The sequence below is a fragment of the Cotesia glomerata genome, linkage group LG2 (assembly GCF_020080835.1).
Source record: "Cotesia glomerata isolate CgM1 linkage group LG2, MPM_Cglom_v2.3, whole genome shotgun sequence".
In the NCBI taxonomy this organism is placed as follows: Eukaryota; Metazoa; Arthropoda; class Insecta; order Hymenoptera; family Braconidae; genus Cotesia; species Cotesia glomerata.
In genome coordinates this window covers 19,475,084-19,495,421 of record NC_058159.1, presented here as the reverse complement: position 1 = coordinate 19,495,421, position 20,338 = coordinate 19,475,084, and the positions used below count along the sequence as shown (strand labels likewise).

The following is a 20,338-nucleotide window of genomic DNA, read 5'->3' as shown; positions in this document are numbered from 1 at the left end:
TTTTTTTTTTTTATGGAAATAATCTATATATATAAAAATGAATCCCTATTTCCCTTGGTCATGCCATCACGCGTTAACGGCTGGACCGATTTCACTAATTCTTTTTTTGATGAGTTTGTTATTGTCAGAAGAAGGTTCTTATGAAAGAAAAAATTAAAAAAATTGTGCGGGAAATTAGAAAATTTATGAATACTCAACCACCGTATAAAATCTATATCTATATTTATAAAAATGAATTGCTGGACCGATTTTGATAATTTTCCTTTGTAGGTTATAGTTAAAAGATATTTTATAAAAAAAAAAAAAACATTTGAAAAAAAATCGTAAATATTAAAAAATAGAAAAATTAAAAATTAAAATGCAACCAACATGTAATCGGAAGGTTCTAGGTTTAAATCCCAGTCCGAGCTATCTGAATTTTCTCACATCTTTATATATCGCGTGCCTAATGCCAAAAGGGTGTATAAAAAGTTATACGTCCTTTTGGCTTTGCAAAACCAAAAGGGCGTATAATTTTTTTTTTTGGGGCCAATAGTTTTGTAAACATGTTCTAAGCCTAAAAATGAAAAAAAAAATTTTCAAAGCCAAAAGGGCGTTTAGAAATTTAGAAATTTCAAGAATGAGCTTGTGTAGTTAAAAACATCATTAGTTAACAATATGCCATGGGCATTCCTCAATAATTGACAATTTCGTAAATATAAGCCCATTCTGATTTTATACTCATCGAGAACTTTCATTTGAGTACCCACATGAATTTTTGTTACATATCTCATACGTATGATATTTATGAAAAATATATAAAATACATAAAAAATGTTATGTGGGTATTCAAATGAAAGATCTCGATGAGTGTAACATCGGGATGAGCTTATATCTTTAGAAACTTCAATAATTAAGAAATGACATTGTATCTTGTCAACTAATGATATTTTTAAAGATATAAGCTCATCTCGACATTACACTCATCGAGACCTTTCATTTGAGTACCCACATGAATTTTTTCATATATCTTATAGATATGATATTTATAAAATATATGAAAAGTGCATGTGAGTACTCAAGGTCAACAACAATTTATAAACAAAAAATCTATTAAATAAACATTTTCCCGTGGACTGAATTGTGAATCTAAACCATTCTGGAATCCACCGTGTAACAGGGAAAATCGAACTTCCCGGGGTCATTATCGACCACTTAATTAACGCACAGTAGGTCAGGGCTTTCCCTTACCTTTCGATTTTTGACAAGTAGTTTCGACTTGTCACCGGGCGTGCTAATCGAAAGTCCCCAATACAGTCCCCGGAAAATGAAGCACGGGAGCGAAGATAGGAAAGTTGGAGAGCACGAGGACAGGTTATAAAAACGCCGGGTGTTGTGTCAAGACTCTCTTTCTTCCGGTGAAATTTTGCGAGTACGTTGGGTAACTGTTTTCCAGCGTGGGATATTTTTCTGAGACAAGTAAGTAGTTGATTTCTTAAGGCTTCACGAATGGAACGAAGCGATTAAATTTTATTGTCTGGTATTTTTGTTAAAAATTACTTGTCGTTAGGCCATTTGGCTGACGATCTTCGTCTTATTCGAAATATTTATTTACTGGAATTTCTAGGATAAATTGATCGAGGATAAGATTGGGAGCTGGGTGTAATTTGGTGACACGAGTTTTCTGGAGCTTTGGATGTCAGCAGGCACAGTGGAGCTGATCCCGTCATTTCTTTCTACTGGGAAAAGAATTCATCGCTGGAGTACCGGTTTCAGTTGTCAGGTATTTTGGGTTATTTTAGGCCAAATTAATTAATAATTTAATTAAGAGGCCAAAATAATTAAATTTAATTTCTCGAGCGGTCATCTTTTTATTAGCGAATTCGTACTTTAGTTTCTATTGTCAAGGTCAAGTAGTTAGTTTTGTCGCTGGACTTTTATATTTAATGGATAAACTGTTAATTTATTGGTAAAGAATTTATTAGTAATTTATTATAGGCCTGTTGGCTATAATAAATTAATTTTAGTTAAGAATCTTCGAGACAGAATTTAATTAAGAAATATCGCTTAGAATTTAATTAAGGAGAATTAAGAATTGAAATTAAGTTAGTGAAGGTCATTCTATAATGCTCTACGGTTGTAATTTTGTTGAGACGTTTTAGAATTTCAGAGTTGGATTTAAGAAATTCTGTTAAATTAGATTTAGGCCGGTGGGCTAAATTTAATTAATTTAGTTAATTTAACGAATGTATTTATTGAGAAATTTAGTGAATTTAGAAAATGATTACCGAACTTGTTAAGAAAATTATGTAGTGAACTTTGTTAAAGATTATTTAGTGGAGATCAAGAAATGAAATAAATCAGTGGGTTCAGTAGAATAAATTGATTGATAACTTTAGTAGAAAATTTGGTTAAGTAAGTTGGAAATGAATTTAGTTAAGAAGATGTATTAATGAATTTAATGAATTAAAATCGAAGGTCGGAATTTTGTGTTAAGTAATTGTTAGGCGTAATTTTGGTAATTTTGGAAAATGCGAAGTTTTGAGATTCAGTTTTATTGGTAATTAAGATGTATGAATAAAGTAGAGAACTCTATAGAATGAAGTTAGCGTCGGTGGACGATTTTATATGGAAGTTAGGTAATTATGGTATTATATGGTATTCCGTCAGGTAGACGAGGTTGTTTATGTGAAATTAGTTCAGATAATTGAATAATTAAGAAATTTTATTGGGTAAAATATGTTGTTTGTTATTCCGTCAGTTGGACGAGGGTTTAAGAAATTAAGAATCTAGATGCGTAATGGTCTATGGTTAAATTAGGAAATTAAAGATAGATACGTAATGGTCTAAAATTGAGTTAAGAAATTAAGGAGATAGATGCGTAATGGTCTAAAAGTGAGTTAAGAAATTAAGAGTATAGATGCGTAATGGTCTAAAATTGAGTTAAGAAATTAAGAAGATAGATGCGTAATGATCTATGTTTAAAAGAATTTAATGATATTTAGTTGTAAGTTTTGGCAAGTGCCTACGTAGGTGAGAGGTTCTTACAATTTAGTGATTGATAGGTTAATGTTAAGGGCAATATTGTTAAGGAATTTTGTTAGAATTAAATTGTTTATATTGAATAAATAATTGAATTGTTAATTGTTAATAATTGTTTCTCAGCATTACTTTTACAGCCTTTCTCAACTTCTCACGACCCGATCTTTCCTTCTCATGCTCCCCGGTTTCTGGGACACCGAGTATAAAATCCCAGTGGCGCCCTTTTCAAAGAGGAAAGGGGTGACCAATTGGACAGGGCTATCCACCCCGTTACAACCGGAAGACACACAAAAAATTTCATTAAAATCTGTCCAGCCGTTTAGGAGGAGTTCAGTGACAAACACACGCACAGAAGAAATATATATATAAAGATAGGGCCATTTTTCGTATATAATTATGTATGAGTATATATAATTATATATAATCTTTTTTACCCGGGCAATTTCAAGATCTGACCAGATCTGATTATGTCTGGCCAGATCTCGTCAGATAGAGACAATTTAAAGATCTGGCCAGATCTAATCCGTTTTTCCCAGGAATTGATTTGGAAAAAAATATTTTTTTTTCTAAGTCAAGTATAAAATAGTTCAATCAAATTAAAAGCTTGAAGGTCTTATACGTGTAATTCAAATACACATAGCTTCAAGTTCAAGTAAATTTTTCTTTCTGTATAATGTAATTGTAATTGTTTTCAGCATATTTAGTGAAAAAAATAATAATATACAATTTAAGAAAGATTTACTGACGTTCATTTTATCAAATAAGAACAATCTATATTAGATGAAAAAAAAAAATTCTGCGTTGCAGAATCAATTCTATTGATTCAAAATATCATTTTACTGCAGAACCATTTCAGTATTCCTCTTGAAATTTTTCCAACTCAAGTAAATTTTTCTCTCTGTATGTAATGCACTTAGTTGGAAAATCTTAAACTGCTAAGAGCAAATCATACAAGAAAAATATGGAACTACCAGATGAAATATTACCTTTGCTTTAAGAAAATATTTATGACGATAGAAATTATTCAAAACAAAGTAAAAGCTTTCTTGAGCTACGGAAAAAAATCTCAACCTAAAAAAATATTTTATAGATAAAAAATTACTAAATCTAAAAAAGCTACTCTTATCTGGTTTTCAAATTATTTTTTTAAACTAAATTAACCTTCTTTTCCGAGTACTTACTTTTAATCGGATACAATAAACAATATTTTTCAGATGAAAAGGAGATTACTTCGAATCCACTGAATTGTTCTACTCTGATAAAAAAAGTTTACGTGACTCAAGAAAAATCTTAGACCAAAAAAAATCATTTTTAAGAAACTGATTACTGATTATCTTGCGTCCAGCAAAAATTGATTCTTGAAACAAAAAAATTTCTTGGTTCACGAAATTTTTAACTTCCCGCTAAGAAAATTGAAAATTTTTAAAAATTGGGAAGTTATTGGTGTCACCCCGTTTTAAGGAAATCTAATTATCATCAGATCTCGACGTTTTGAGGTCCTACTAAGCTTCCCTGACTATTCCCGCGGTGATGTCACCGTGTCTGTATGTATGTATGTATGTGTGTGTGTGTGTATGTATGCAATATGTATGTAAATCTCTCATAACTTTTGAACGGCTCATCCGATTCGATCGAAATAAGCGGCGTTCCAAAGAGTTCCATTGCCCTTAGATTTGTTTGATACTAGTTCAAAGAATTCGAGTCGATAAATTTTGAGAAATTTCAGAAATAAAATTTCTAAAAATTAGTTTTTTGAAATATCTTCTGAACGGCTCAACCGATCGATTCAAAAATCGAATCAGCTTTTAACCACGAAAAACTACGTTGATTGCCACCGGTCCGGTCAAAATCGTTTAATTCTTTCGCGAGGTATCGTTTTCGAAAAAAATTGAAAAAAATCGAAGATTTTCAAAAATCGGGAAGTTATTGTTTTCATCCCGTTTTACGAAAATCAAGTTTTCATCGAATCTCGACGTTTCAAGGTCCTAGGAAGCTTCCCCGACTATTCCCGCGATGGTGTCTGTATGTCTGTATGAATGTATGTATGTATGTGTGTGTGTGTGTGTGTGTGTGTGTGTGTGTGTGTGTGTTTTTTTTTTTTTATCTTAGGGGGGGGAATCCTTTTTACGGATTCCAGGCATAGCTGTTCGGCCTGGATATGTGGCGACTCGACGCAGCGTCATACTAAAACTCAACGCTAACGCCCCTACCCACTAAACCCTAAACGCCTTTTCTTCTTTCCTCTAATCCCTCATGGAAACCGCCGTCAGGCATTACTTCGTGAGGGGAGGATCTAGCTACTGCTATTCCTTCTGGTGGCTAAGGTGTTATTTTTCCTTCCTTCTAGTTTCTGTCATTTGCCCTTTTTCTTTCAATGGAACGCAGCTCTGTAAGCACTTCGGTGGTAAACGTGCTTGTGGCGTTCCAGGCAGCTTCGGATGACAGCATTTCTTCTACTATTGACTCTGGTGTGATTTTCTTGTTCAGGATCTTCTCTAACTCATCACGCTGTGGGTTAAAACGAGGGCACTCAAAGAAAACGTGCTCCGCATTTTCAGCAACTCTTGGGCAAGACGGACACTCTGGGGAATTATCGTGCTTAAAGCGATAAAGGTACTCCCGGAAACAGCCGTGTCCTGACAACATCTGGGTCAGATAGTAGTTGGCCTCGCCGTGATTCCGGTTAAGCCAAACGTTAATCCTTGGTATGAGACGGTGTGTCCATCTCCCTGTTGTCGCGGCGTCCCACTGCGATTACCATCGTGCGATGCTGTTCTGCCGTTCTTCAGCTCTGAGTTCCTCGGCACTTAGTGTGGTTGACCTCTTTCGTTGGTAAAGGTTCCGTCTTTCCTCAGCTAGAACTCTAAGCGGCAGAGTTCCGGAAATGACACACACTGCTACTTCTGATATCGTGCGGAATGCACTGGCTAGTCTTACAGCGCTCAGTCGATATACTGGTCCAGCTTTTCTCCATGATTCTTGCAACTTCAGCGCGTCTGCCCAAATGGATATTCCATATGTGAGCACCGATGTGACAACTGATGATAGTAGTAGTCTCCTGCTCTGCTTTGGCCCTCCGACGTTCGGCATCAATCGTGCGAGACTAGCCCTCACTACTGACGCTTTGGCACTGACGTGTTCCACTTGTTTAAAGTTGAGACGGGCATCAAGTATCACTCCCAAATATCGGATGTAAGGTTGTGATGTGATTTCTTGTTCGCCGACTTTCAGCTTGATGGTCTCTAACACTTTTCTGCTGGATATAAGCACTGCCTCAGTTTTGTGTGTAGCCAGATGCAGGTTTACCGTATTCATCCACCGATGGACTTGCTCGAAGGTGATGTCGAACATGTTGTTAATTTCGTCAAGGTGTTTAGCGACGATTACTACGGCTACGTCGTCTGCATATGCTACGAGTTTTACACTTCTTGGCAATTTCAATCTCAATAGGCCATCGTACATGATATTCCACAGCAGTGGACCAAGTACAGAGCCCTGGGGTACACCTCCTGTAATATCGTACTTTTTTAGACCATTCTTCGTGTCGTATTTAAGAACTCTATCGGTGAAATAGCTGGCCACTATTCTACACAGGTATTCTGGAACGTTTTTCTCTCGAAGAGCTTGCATGATGCAGTTCCAGTTGGCGGAATTGAAGGCGTTTTTAATGTCTAATGCCGCCACCAGGCAATACTTCTTTGTGCCACCCTTCCATCTGGTTCCTGCGATCGCTTCTTTAGCCGTGCTAACAACCAGATTGATCGCGTCCAGGGTTGATCGTCCTTTCCGGAATCCATACTGGTTGTCTGCCAGGAGTGGGTCGACTACTGCATCTATTCGTTGATGAATTATGCGCTCAAGTATCTTACCCGCCGTATCTAGCATGCAAAGTGGTCGGTAAGATGACGGTTCTTCTGGTGGTTTCTTCCCTTTAGATAACAGTACCAATCGTTGCTGTTTCCACTTACGAGGAAAAGTCCCCTCCTTGAGGCATGCATTATAAGCGTCTAGGAATAATGTTGGAGCTGCCTTTATGATGGTTTTTAAGGCTAAATTAGGGATTCCGTCCAATCCCGGCGCTTTATTATTTCCTACACGGTTACAAGCCTCCAGCAGTTCTTCTTCAGTGACAGGTGGGATGTCGTCCAATTTGCCTGACGCCAACTGGTAATCGTAGTTGCGTTGCTGTGGAAACAGTGCAGTGACGATTTTCTGAAGAAGTTGAGGACACGTAGGTGATGGCATTTGTTGTTTTTTCAGGTGGGTCATAACCACCTTATAAGGCCTACCCCACACGTCTTTATCCACCTCGTATATAAGCTCTTTCCAGCATCTTCTTTTGCTCTCTTTGATGGCTTTATTCAGTTCACGACGCGCCTTTTTGTACTCTGCGATCAGCTCCACTGAGTTGGGCCGTTGATAGCCGCGCTGAGAGATTCTTCTTTTCTTATGACACTCTTTACGGAGGACGCTGATGTGGTCGTTCCACCAATGCACCGAAGGTCTCGAATTTATGCCACGTTTACGAGGCATACTGGCATCACAAGCATGTGTTACTCTCCTCATCAGGTCCTTAGTCTGTTCTTCTGCACATCCAGTGTTGATCGGATCACCATCGAGGGCTATTAGTAATGCTTCTGGGTCAAAAGATTTTACCTTCCAACCAACGATGTTAGACTGCTTGACTGGTCTCTTGGGGTTCTGGTCGCTTGATATTTCCCAGAATATCGCATGATGGTCGCTGGCAGTGTAGATGTCCAACACTTTCCAGTTGCAGTCGCCTCTGGCAAGGCTATTACTGACAAAAGTGAGGTCTACAATTGAGCTTGCGTCACCTTTGGTGTAGGTCGGCGTATCACCACTGTTGAGCAAAACCACATCTAGTGTAGTAAAGGCCTCCAGTAGTGCTTTCCCTCGTGCGTTTGTATGTTTGCTGCCCCAGTCAACTGCCCAGGAGTTGAAGTCTCCGGCTATCGCTACTGGATGGTATTGCTTCGCATCTTCGGTTAGTCGATCCAGGAAATCAGTGAAGTCAACAATGGAGAGGCTAGGTGGTGCGTAGCAGCTATAGAAGCGGATGCCTTCTACTGATACTGCTACAAAGCCGACATTGCTGTTGTCGACTGCATTTTGGAAAGAAAGCTTGCCACATGACCAGATGACAGCTTTGGATGTGCTGTCAGATTCCCAGGGTTGGGTACTCAGGTGTTTATATGGCTCTGTTATCAGTACCAAGTCCAGCTCTAATTCTCGCACAGATTGCATGAGCAGGTCATGCGCTGCTTCACAATGGTTGAGGTTGAGCTGCAATATCCTCATGCTTGTTTGTTCGTCAACTTCTGGAACGCCTCCTGATATACCGGGCATCTGTAGGTGCCGGCATGGTGAGCCACGTCCTTTGCTCCTTGCTGGTCAGCACATATTGCACACTTGGCAGAATTTTTACAGTCCGCGATACGATGCCCTTCTTGTCCACATCTGATGCAGAGTTTAGATCGGTCTACTTGGCTTTTACATTGGGGCCCAACATGTCCAAAATGCCAGCATTTAAAGCATTGGATAGGTCTCGTCGTCGCTTTGATTCGGCAGTTAACCCACCCGACATGGATCTTGCCGGTTCCTTCCACTAATTTTCGCGCGATGGTCATAGGTAAAGTGACTGCAGCCGTCTGCGTACCTCTGAAAGCCTTACGGATTTTTATTCCTTCCAGAGGTATCTCATGATCTTTTCCAACTTCCTCTTTCAGGGCGGCCTGGATCTCTTCCTTCGTTGTTTCTTCGTCGATGTCTCGAATCTCAATGGTCTCCTGTGGACCTTTACAGACTACCTTAGCATCGTCTTGAAGAATTCCTGTGATGGTCCTCTGCAAGGCTTGGCCTTTGTCAGCACTTTTCCTTGACAACGTGATCAGCATATCTCCGGTCATAGTCCTGCGGATCTTCTCGACAGTATTTCGAACCTGGTCTGCTGGGACATCACGCTTTATGCGGCGCAATATCTCGGAATACTTCTCTTTTTCGGCAGGGCGGATTATCAGCGCGTCAGGTCTGATCCATTTGCGCGATTTTTTCCGCTTAGGTTCCGGTCGTGGCTCCTTCGGCAATTGCTTTGGGAGGTGATCCTGCTCCGGCCTTCTCTTCTTCGATTCTACTTTTTGCCACGCGTCGACCTCCTTATTTTTGGCACTCCGTGCCGCCACTTCTTTCGGAGGACTTGGTTTTGTGTCCTTTTTCTTCATTACTTGGTTGACCGTTGGGTCAGGGGAGTTACGGTCTTTCCTCTTCCCAGACCTGACACCAGTGTCGCTTCTGTCTTCTGTTACAGATTCACCATCGCCTTCGGCACCGGTGTCCATCTCTTCGACGGTGTCTGCAGCAGGTTGTCTGCTCTTCTTCGGTGTGACATTGGGAGTTTGCCGTTGTTGTGCCTGCCATCCGTCATCAAGTGTTCTGAACCTTTGAAGGGTGTTGACTACGCCGGTTGTCTTCGTCTTGATCTCTTTGTGGATGTTGACTTTAGACTTAACAAACTCATGCAGCTCTCTAGTAAGCTTATCAAGGTGTTCCAGTGCTTGTGCCCTCTTCATCTCAGCGCTTGCTACGATAGCTGCTTGCTGGGCGTGAGCCCCGTTTTGACTCTTGTTTGTTTCCATATTTTTACTCATACTTTTTTGATTTACCAGCGCATCGTACGGAGTGGAGCGGGTTGCCATAACTAGGAACGGGTGTACCCTCGGAGATAGTACTCCTACCCCAGTTCCCTGAGGCCTAGCCGACACTTAGCCAGTCCCGGAATACACGGACGGACTAGACTCGCTCGGAGCGGTGAAGATTCCGATCTCTAGCACTCACTGCGTACTTCCTGATCAAGGCCCGAAGTGGCTGGCTCCTGATCCACTGCTGCAACCTTCACCTCGGCAGAGCAAGCTCACATCAGCCGTGGCCTGCATCGTCGGAAACTACGATACAGGTTCCGGACACTCCCAGTGAGTTACAGCAGGAACCAATCGTCTTGCTAGGTCAGTTAGTGTGACCAAACCATTAAAAGGGGAGTTTTGTCCACGGGAGCGTATTTTGTTTGGTTATTTTGCTTGGCTCCTACCCGCTGTACCTCATCAACTAAAAGATTAAGTGTCATCCAAGGACAGCGAGCGTTCTCCCATCCGCTCGGGGAGACGCGCCCGGTAGCAGTATCTCTTCTGCCCCGAGTGTGTGTGTGTGTGTGTGTGTGTGTGTGTGTGTGTGTGTGTGTGTATGTATGTAAACCTCTTAAAACTTTTGAACGGCTTGACCGATTTGATCGTGGTTGGTGCCATTCGAAAGGGTTCGATTAAACTTAGATACAAGTTGGACCGATTCGGACTGATAGATTTTGAGAAATCTTGAAAAAACTGCGGAAAAAAATTTTTTTAAATGTGGTTTTTTTTTAATAACTTTCAAACAGCTTGACCGATCAATTCCAAAAACTAATCAGCTCTTAACATCAAAAAACCACGTCGATCGCTACCAATCCGGTCAAAATCAGTTGATTCGTTCGTGAGTTATCGTTGACGAAAGAAATCGAAAAAAAAGGGTTTTTTTTTCGTATTACACCAGAATTTCTGGTCTGATCAATTTGTGTTTAAAAATATATCATAGAATTTGAAAAATTGCGTCGAATGTTGCCAACTGCGTGAAAATCGATTCATTCATTTGAAAATTATTGCAGTTTGAAAATTCAAAACATAGTGTTTTATTTAACTACTATTAGACTTTTAAGCTCGGAGAGAACAAAATTACACGAAAACCATATTTTTAAGCTCGAAGAGCTCAAAAACGTAATAAGTGCATCTTTTAGCACTTAATTACGAAAGTAGCGGGAAGTTGCAGGGATGGCCTTCAGGGTCAACCGTTTTCCTAATTTTATTTATTGATTCCAGATAATCAACACATCAAGTAATATGATATGATTTTTCAATTTTCACAATACTAAAAATCTTATTTTTGCAAATTTTTATGAGTAAATTTGACTTAAAGGAGATAGATTACTATTGGATAACTTATGTTAGAGTTGATGATATATATCTCTAATTCGATTGAAAGTATTTATTTAACGGAAGTAATTACCGAATTCGTGCATGCAATAAATAAATTTAAGTAGTAGTGATCAACTATCAATTATTTATTGATGAAATATACCATTTTGAGATACACCCTATTCGTTTCAAACTTTATTAATCATCTGAATACATAAATATGTTAATATTTCATGCTGTTACATGTTCAAACATATGTTAGTATATAAGTATGTAAAGCCAGTCGACCGTGTATCTATATCTCAATTAAATTCAGACCAACAGCTTAAACAATAATTCAATACACAAATAGGCATTGAATAGAAGTTTATGTATTGCGTAGCATATTTTACTGAACAAAATTCAATAAAAATCAACAATTTTTTGATTATTAGTGGTACTAATCTAAAGAGATAAGTATTAAAATATAAATATAACATTGGTTAAATTTCAAGAAAACCATTTACTGAAAATGATGAAGTTTATAAAGTAACTCAAAAATTCTCAAAGAGAATTTCATTTTTTTAATTGCAAACTCGAATAATTCTGAAGAATCACATGAATAGCTCGGACGAAAATGATGCACTAAACACAGACGAAACAATAATTTTAAGGTTGGCTGCAGAGTCAACATACTTTGAGGTCAACTGATTCGCATTTGTAAACATAATATTTTTTCAATTTTTGCCAAAAACCAAAAAAAGTGCCATACGACAGCCGAAATGGAAATATATTACTTACTTACATAAAATCACAACACTGATAATACAAATACTTCAATCACATTTATAGAATCCATTTTTCCTAAGTTACGAAAAACTTGTATTATCGTAGAAACAAATGCAACAGCGAATTTCATAATAGGCATAGCGAAATAGGACGTAATTTTAAAACTATACCCGGGAAAAAAAGTTTAGATCTACTCTGATTAAATTTGATCTGAGCAGATCAGATTTGATCTAAATTTAGATCTAAGTAGATATGGACAGATCTAATTTGATCTGCTTAGATCAAACCAGATCAAGTTTGATCAAAATGAAATTGAAAAGTAGATATGAATAGATCTATTCTGATCAAACTAGATCCACTCTGATCAAATTAGATCAATCCAGATCAAGTTTGATCAAAATGAAATTAAAAAGTAGATATGAATAGATCTGTTCTGATCAAACTAGATCCGGTCAGATCAATTTAGACCAATCCAGATCATGTTTGATCAAGATTAAATTAAAAATTAGATATAAATAGATCTGACTTGATCTATACAGATCTAATTTAATCTGATTATTACGCGGGAAAAAAAGTTTAGATATGATCAGATCAAAGATCAAATCAGATCAAGCTTGATAAATATATCTAATCATAAAAGTGATATGGATAGATCTAATTAGATCTGCTATGATCAGAGCAGATCTACACTGATAGAAAATTTATGTTGACTCAAGAGATATTTTCTTGATCTAATAATTTATTTTGAAAGACAAATGATTATTTTGCTTTAAGAATTTCTTGTCTTGATTTAGATTTTCTTGGCTTAAGAGCTATATTATCTTCAATCGATACATTTAAGTTTTTCAAACAAAATAACATTATCGTTTAAAAAACTTAAAATAATTCATCAAAGTATATTTCAAAAACTAAATAGTCTTTAATTGTTATACCAAATAAAAATTATTTCCAGGAAATAATCAAATTAATTAATGACTGAAAAAAAAGCCATTCTTAACACAAGTCGGTAACATCTTGAATCAATGTTATCGCTTATCTTGAACCAAGAGACAAAAATTCTTGAAAGAAATATATCTATATCTAGTTTCAAGAGTTCAAGTTTTGAAGAAAAAAAGTTTCTTGAATCAAGATTGTTTTTCTATCAGTGTACTTAGGTACGACTTTTTATACTTTATGTTCTAATAAATAGCTCTTACAAATGCACTAACTTTGATCACGTTTTTTTTATTTAATACAAATTATAACCGGATGTTATTGTTTCAATAGAAACTTTGAGTATTCTTCTTTACAATCACGTTCATGAAACCTGGTGTTGAGTAATTCATTTATTTGTAATTAATCATTAAAGTTGTTGAAAATCAAGAATTTTCAATTTTCAAAAATTTATAACTCAGAAACTATCAACTTACGGCAAATTTTATAAGAGTAATTTTCATCTTAAAATTGCCTTAAGTATTAAAAAAAAAAATATCCGATCTCAAAAAAAATTATTTCTCAAATTATTTTTTAAACGATATATGGCCCGGGATTTCGCAAAAATGACTGCGATATTCGGTTTCAGCGGGTCAAAATACATAAAGTAATCATATTTTGTACACCGACCTCAAAATTTTACGAAAAGATAATACAGTGCCTACACTATTATCTGAAGATTAACTCAGTCAGGTACTTCTAGAAGCTGAATGGTACGTTCTGGTACTGACATGCAGGAGGACCCAGGTTCGAATCCCCAAAATTGCAAATTGTTTTTCAACGATAATTCGATTTTAAATCACGGAAAATTGATATAAAATACATAATTCCTAATTTGCAAATAGAAATAAAAATAAATTTTACTATTACTTTTATTTTATAAACTTTTTTATAAATTGATTCTGTTTCAATCGAAACAGATCTGAACAGATTAGATTTGATCTAATTAGATCTGGCCAAAATGCAGATCTGCTCAGATCTGATGAATTTGATCTAATTTGATCAGAGCAAATCTAAACTTTTTTTCCCGGGTACACATACATTATGGTACTCAAATGAAAAATTATTTATAGAGCTTTGAGATGCGATTTACGGAGCTTCGATAAGTTATCGCATTCAAAAATTATTCGAGAAAGAAAGTAGAGAAATATGAATTTTTACGTTAAAAATTTTAAAATCGTACCATTTCTAAACTACTTGATCTATTAAGCTCATCTTTGAACTTAACCTTTGTATTTTTCTTTAAAATAAGTATGTTCAAGGACAACCGTTTTTCTAATTTTTTTTTCAATATTTATGGCAATTTTAAGATGAAAATTACTCCTATAAAATTTGCCGTAAGTTGATAGTTTCTGAGTTATAAATTTTTGAAAATTGAAAATTCTTGATCTTCAACAATTTTGATGATTAATTACAAATAAATAAATTGCTTAACACCAGGTTTTATGCACGTGATTGTAAAGAAGAATATTCAAAGTTTCTATTGAAACAATAAGATCCAGTTATAATTTGTATTAAATAAAAAAACGTGATCAAAGTTAGTGCATTTGTAAGAGCTATTTATTAGAACATAAAGTAAAAATAGTCGTACCTAAGTAGATCTGCTCTGATCAGAGCAGATCTAATTAGATCTATCCATATCACTTTTATGATTAGATATATTTATCAAGCTTGATCTGATTTGATCTTTGATCTGATCATATCTAAACTTTTTTTCCCGCGTAATAATCAGATTAAATTAGATCTGTATAGATCAAGTCAGATCTATTTATATCTAATTTTTAATTTAATCTTGATCAAACATGATCTGGATTGGTCTAAATTGATCTGACCGGATCTAGTTTGATCAGAACAGATCTATTCATATCTACTTTTTAATTTCATTTTGATCAAACTTGATCTGGATTGATCTAATTTGATCAGAGTGGATCTAGTTTGATCAGAATAGATCTATTCATATCTACTTTTCAATTTCATTTTGATCAAACTTGATCTGGTTTGATCTAAGCAGATCAAATTGGATCTGTCCATATCTACTTAGATCTAAATTTAGATCAAATCTGATCTGCTCAGATCAAATTTGATCAGAGCAGATCTAAACTTTTTTTCCCGAGTAGATAGACTTAGATAGGTGACAAATGAAATACTGCTGTGAAGCAGGAAACAATTGATGTTACTTGAAATTTTTGATTTTTTAATATCTATGATTTTCTTATTCAAATTTTTTTTTTCTAAACCATCCTTGAACGATGATGTACGAAACAAAAAAAAAATTATCAAAACTGGTCAAGCCGTTTTTAAGTTATAGCCAGAATAACGCACAGAAATTCATTATTATATAGGTAGAAGAAGAAGATAAATATAAACAATATGAAAATAAACACGAACAAGAAAAGCATTATTACAAGATGGATGTCATCTAACTATTTCAGCAAAGTACTCATTTAGTTCTGAAGCACCGAAATAATTCAAGGGTGAGGACGCTTTTCCTTTGATTAATCCTAAATATTTTAGCTTGCTCCAGATAGCCGGATTATTTGATTCCATAGAAAGTTCACTTTTTAAGTAATTATTACGAGCTAGATTTAATTGAACTTTCAATTCCTTTCTTTTAATTTTATAAAGCTTAAGCGATTCAGGTCTTTTCGTTCTTTTCGCCCGCTTATATAGTGAATCACGTTCCGGACATTTAGATTTAAGTTCCTTAGTTATCCAACAATTTGAATTGCCCTTAATTTTACGAGTAACAAATGGAGCATATTCATCCAGTAAATTAAGGACATTACTCAGAAAGAATGACAGTAAATCATTGGGACTAAGGCTATTACTGGTTTCATCATCAATATTTAATACTCTCATTATAGAATCAGATAAAGCAATATGATCACAATTCCCAAAGTTTCTATAAGTAATTGTTTTATCCGACGTTTTTGGTGAATTTATAAGATACTCACAAAATAGGTAATCATGCCCTGAAATAAATGGTGAATCAGATTTAAAAAATTTAACTAATTTAGTTTCCGAATCTAATATAATTTCATCCAACCGCGAATCTTTTGATCCACTATGATGTGTAGCATTAAATGGAACACAAAATAACGCTGATTCAAAAATAAATGAACTTAAATGATTAGACGACCAAGTTTTCTCTAGTAAATTACAATTTAAATCACCTGCAATAATAACATTTTTGAAATTGGATGAATACTTAGAAAACATGTTAAAGAAATTAAAAAGCGTATGACCATTGGGACGTCGGTAAACACAGGATAGTAAGAGATGTGATCTACTTGCAAGGTTAACATCTAGTATTAAAAATTCAGGAGTATTTAAGTCATCAGAAAAGGATGAACGTAAAATATTGGCTTTGAATGATTTATGTATAAGACAAGCTATTCCTCCACCTTGGACAAAACGTCCAGTGTCTTCATGAACTAAATTTCGATCTCTCCTGTAAACAACATAGTCTGGAAATGCAAAGATACTATTGTCGATAGTTGGTTTTAACCATGTTTCAACCATCACAATGATATGAGGATTTAAGTCAGCTATTAGATTATTTAACTGTGCAATATGACCTGCAAGACTGTTAACATTCAAACTTAGTACTCTTAAGGTTGTATTAGAACTATTTATTTTTGGCTTATTTAAATCTAGTTTTTGTTAATCTAATTTATTCAAATCTAACTCAGAATTTATAATGATGCGATCAGAATCGTCATTTTTCTTAGCATACAATACACTTTCTCACCCACGCATATTTAAATTTATAAAGCTTCGCTTTTTCTTTTGTTTTTAACCATAACTTATAAAGATCTGAAGGTAAATATTCGTTAATGTAGATATAACCACCAGATGGGCCAACATAATCAGGAAAGATATCTGCAACGCGTAGATGCTTCGAATTCTTTTTGGCACTTATGATATGATTGCGCAGCTCAACTGATTTCATCCTTATCATATAGGAGTTATTTAATGGACGAATTGGCGGGCGATTTGAATCATTATTAATACTGGACAGTTTATTATTTTCTAACTTTCTCACAGTAAGAATTTCATTTATTAGATGAGATATTGCTAATTTGTCAAAAATGGCCGATGAGACCTCTAATGGAGTAAATTTTGTATCTATTGAATCAGGTATACCTGATATTAGTAGGTCTGAGGTAATCAGTGGGGCCTTTAGATTTGAGGATCCAGCTTGATCAATTTTTAATTTGCTTACTTCATTGGACAGTCGGGCGGAATTGGCAATCGTTTCTTTCTTAAATTCATCAAGATCAATCTCAAGTTTCGTAATACTCGTAGCATTTGTCATGAAGTTTGCTTGTAGCTGATCAATTTGTTTACCAAATGCATCCAATTTTTTGAACACCTTCTCATTTGATGATAATAATATTGTCATCATAGACGTTAATTTTTCATCGGTACTCATAGAGTTCCAATTTTTTGGCAATTCAGTAGGTTCCGTCATTGTGGGTATAGTTAAAGGCGAGAAAACATTATCTGATAATGGAGAATTTATAACCACAGGACTAATTGGAGTTGATGGTGACGAGGTTACTGACTTGTTGCAGGAAACAGATGAATTTTTAGTCGAGGTTTTCCTATTTCTTGACGTAGAGACTGAGGCTAGATTTAAGGTAAGCGGTGAACGATTAGTGCTTTTTATTAGACTATCGGCAGCTGATTTGCTCCTCGTCTTGATCTCATTTGAAGTTAAGAGCTGACCAAATTTTTTAACACAACAAGTTTTAGCAGTTTTATTCTTTATAGCATCAGATAAACAGTTTCGATGAAATTGTTGCTTACATGAAAAACATGTGAGTGGTGACTTTGTTACTTTTTGACAAATGAAGCATAATTTTGAAGACAATGACATAAAAATACTTAGTAACCAACAATCTTAATAGTTAGTAAACAATCAGAACCATTACAAATATATACTGGCGCTGAAATATTAACTTATGCCTCGCTTATTTTAATACATCACCAGATTTATTACATGGCAATGTGAATTATCACAACTTGTTATAATAAGTTTATGATAAATTTAGAGCTAGTAAAATATTAAGCAAATAATAATCCCTTGTAATTGTACACTAGATTTCACAAATTTGAAGGTCATCGGTTATCAAACTGGTAATCGTATATACAGTAGTGACAGCATGACACATATATTGTACACAAATTAATGTGCCTCATCAGCACTCAGGCCTTGAAAGGCCAGGAGCTGCGCAGAAAGCCAAAATGATAGCCAAATGAATAACCCTCAATCTGATAATAAAAGACACTAAATAAAAAACAATAAACCACAACTCGTCACTATTAACCACAACAGAGATTAATATCTTAAATTATAGCACAAAAAATTCTGATTATAACGATACCAAACAGTATAGTATTGTTAGCGAAAAACAACTTGATATAAAGAAAATAATAGGAGCTCAAAATATATACGACTTGTATGCGTACAGTCCACACTGTATATGTGAATCGCTTATAACTTTTGAACGGCTAAACCGATCGGAACCTACCAAATGGCGTTCTAAAGAGTTCCCTTAAACTTAGATTTCCTGTGAATTTGAACCGATTCGGACCAATAGATTTTGAGAAATTTTGAAAAATCTCAAAAAAACAAAGAGAAAAATTTTTTTTTCAAGTGGTTTTTTTGAAATAACTTTTAAATGGCTTTATCGATCAACTCCAAAGACTAATCCGCCCTTAACATTGAAAAACCACGTCGACCACCGCTAATCCGGTCAAAATCGGTTGATTCTTTCGAGAGATATCGTGAACGAAAGAAAACTGAAAAAAGTGTTTTTTTTCACATAACTTCGACATTTCCTTATGGATCGTTTTCGATAAAATAGAATAATTTTTAGAGCTCAAGAAACCGCGTCGATCGCCGCCAAGAATGCCCGGAAAAAAATGATCAGACCTGACCATGCCTGTTCATGTATGATCAGGCCTGAAATTAGACCTGATCATGCCTGTTCATGCCTACTCATGTCTGAAGCGTCAAATACGCTCAGGCCTGAACAGGCCTGTTCATGTCTGATCAGATCTGTTCATGCCTGTTCATGTCTGGAGGGTTAAATACACTCAGGTCTCATCAGGCCTGTTCATATCTGATCAGGTCTGTTCATGTCTGAAGGGTTAAATACGCTCATGCCTGTTCATGTCTGATCAGGCCTATCCATACCTGTTCATGTCTAAAGGGTTAAATACGCTCATGCCTGTTCATGCCTGATCAGGCCTGTCTATGTCTGAAGCGAGAAATACGCTCAGGCCTGTTCATGTTTGAAGCATTAAATATGCTCAGGTCTGTTCATACCTGTCCAGGCCTAGAAAAGTTAATTAAATTTACCCTACGGTAGGTTTTTAATGATAATCAAAATACTTTTATTAATTGAATAATAAAATATACCGTTTATTGATAATTTACAAATTTATTAATCGAAATTAATGTACATACACTGAACATATTCAAAAATTTTTTCTTAGCATATTTGGTCCTTAGCATGAATAGGCATGGGCAGGTATGATCAGGCCTGAGCGTATTTAACGCCTCAGACATGAACAGGAATGAACAAACATGGACAGGCATGGATAGGTATAATCAGACCTGAGTGTATTTATCACTTCAGAGATGAACAAGCATGATCATGTCTAATTTCAGGCCTGATAATACATGAACAGACATGAGCAGGTCTAATTTTAGGCCTGATCATACATGAACAGGCATGTCAGGTCTGATCATTTTTTTCCGGGTAGATCTGATCAGACTTGCATAGCCAGAGATGTGATAAACATTTTTTCTTTGACGAAAAAAATTTTTTTGGTCATCACAAAATGTGCAAAATTATTTTTATCATTACGTTTAAATAATTTTGAAATAAAAAATTTGTTACATTTCCTATGGGATGATTTGGCCTGCTCTGCTCCTGCCTAATATTAAAATCATTACTTATTATATTATTTAAATAAATGTGATGTCATAATGAGATTCAGTTAAATAAATAAATTAGGACTATCAAAATATATTATAAAATCAATTTTTATATTATGTTTATGACTAGCTGTTACCCGCCCGCTCCGCTGGGCACTTCATAGAATTGTATTTTTAGATCTAGATTTGAAATTTAATTGAAGTATTGTTTTGACTTGCACAGATTCTAAATTCCATCGGATTGGCCTGTACCTTCTGTCTATGTGATTATTCTAGCTAATATTCATTGTAACTTTCAATGTGCAATCACTATAACATTCCGTGGCTTTCTTCCAAAAATGAATAATAATTGACACGAAGAAAAAAATTTCAAATGAGCATTAAAAGTTTCGGATAAAGTAATTGCAGGTCTCATAAGTAAAGTTGAAATCTGTCTAGCTTTAAATGCGATGAATTTTGTCATCAATTAAAATTTTCTCCGTACTATCAATTTTTCATAAAAAATTATTTGCACATATTTTTTACGAATTCTGTTAAAATAAGTAGCCAAATTTCTTTTCCACAGCTCAAGTGCTTAAAAAATGCATTTATTTTAACCAGTTACATTCCC

General features: G+C 35.4%; 2 protein-coding genes across 6 annotated transcripts in view; both read right to left on the bottom strand.

The window, feature by feature from the left end:
- LOC123259302 (transcription factor EC) overlaps positions 1–20,338 on the bottom strand; it is a 435,681-nt gene that overhangs the window by 307,837 nt on the left and 107,506 nt on the right. The window lies entirely within an intron of this gene.
- LOC123259305 lies at positions 8,166–9,718 on the bottom strand. The gene is made up of 2 exons (XM_044719672.1): positions 9,450–9,718; positions 8,166–9,391 (listed from the first exon to the last, which is right to left on the bottom strand). Exons 1-2 carry the CDS (start codon positions 9,454–9,456, stop codon positions 8,337–8,339), a joined length of 1,062 nt encoding a protein of 353 aa, XP_044575607.1. The 5' UTR covers positions 9,457–9,718; the 3' UTR covers positions 8,166–8,336.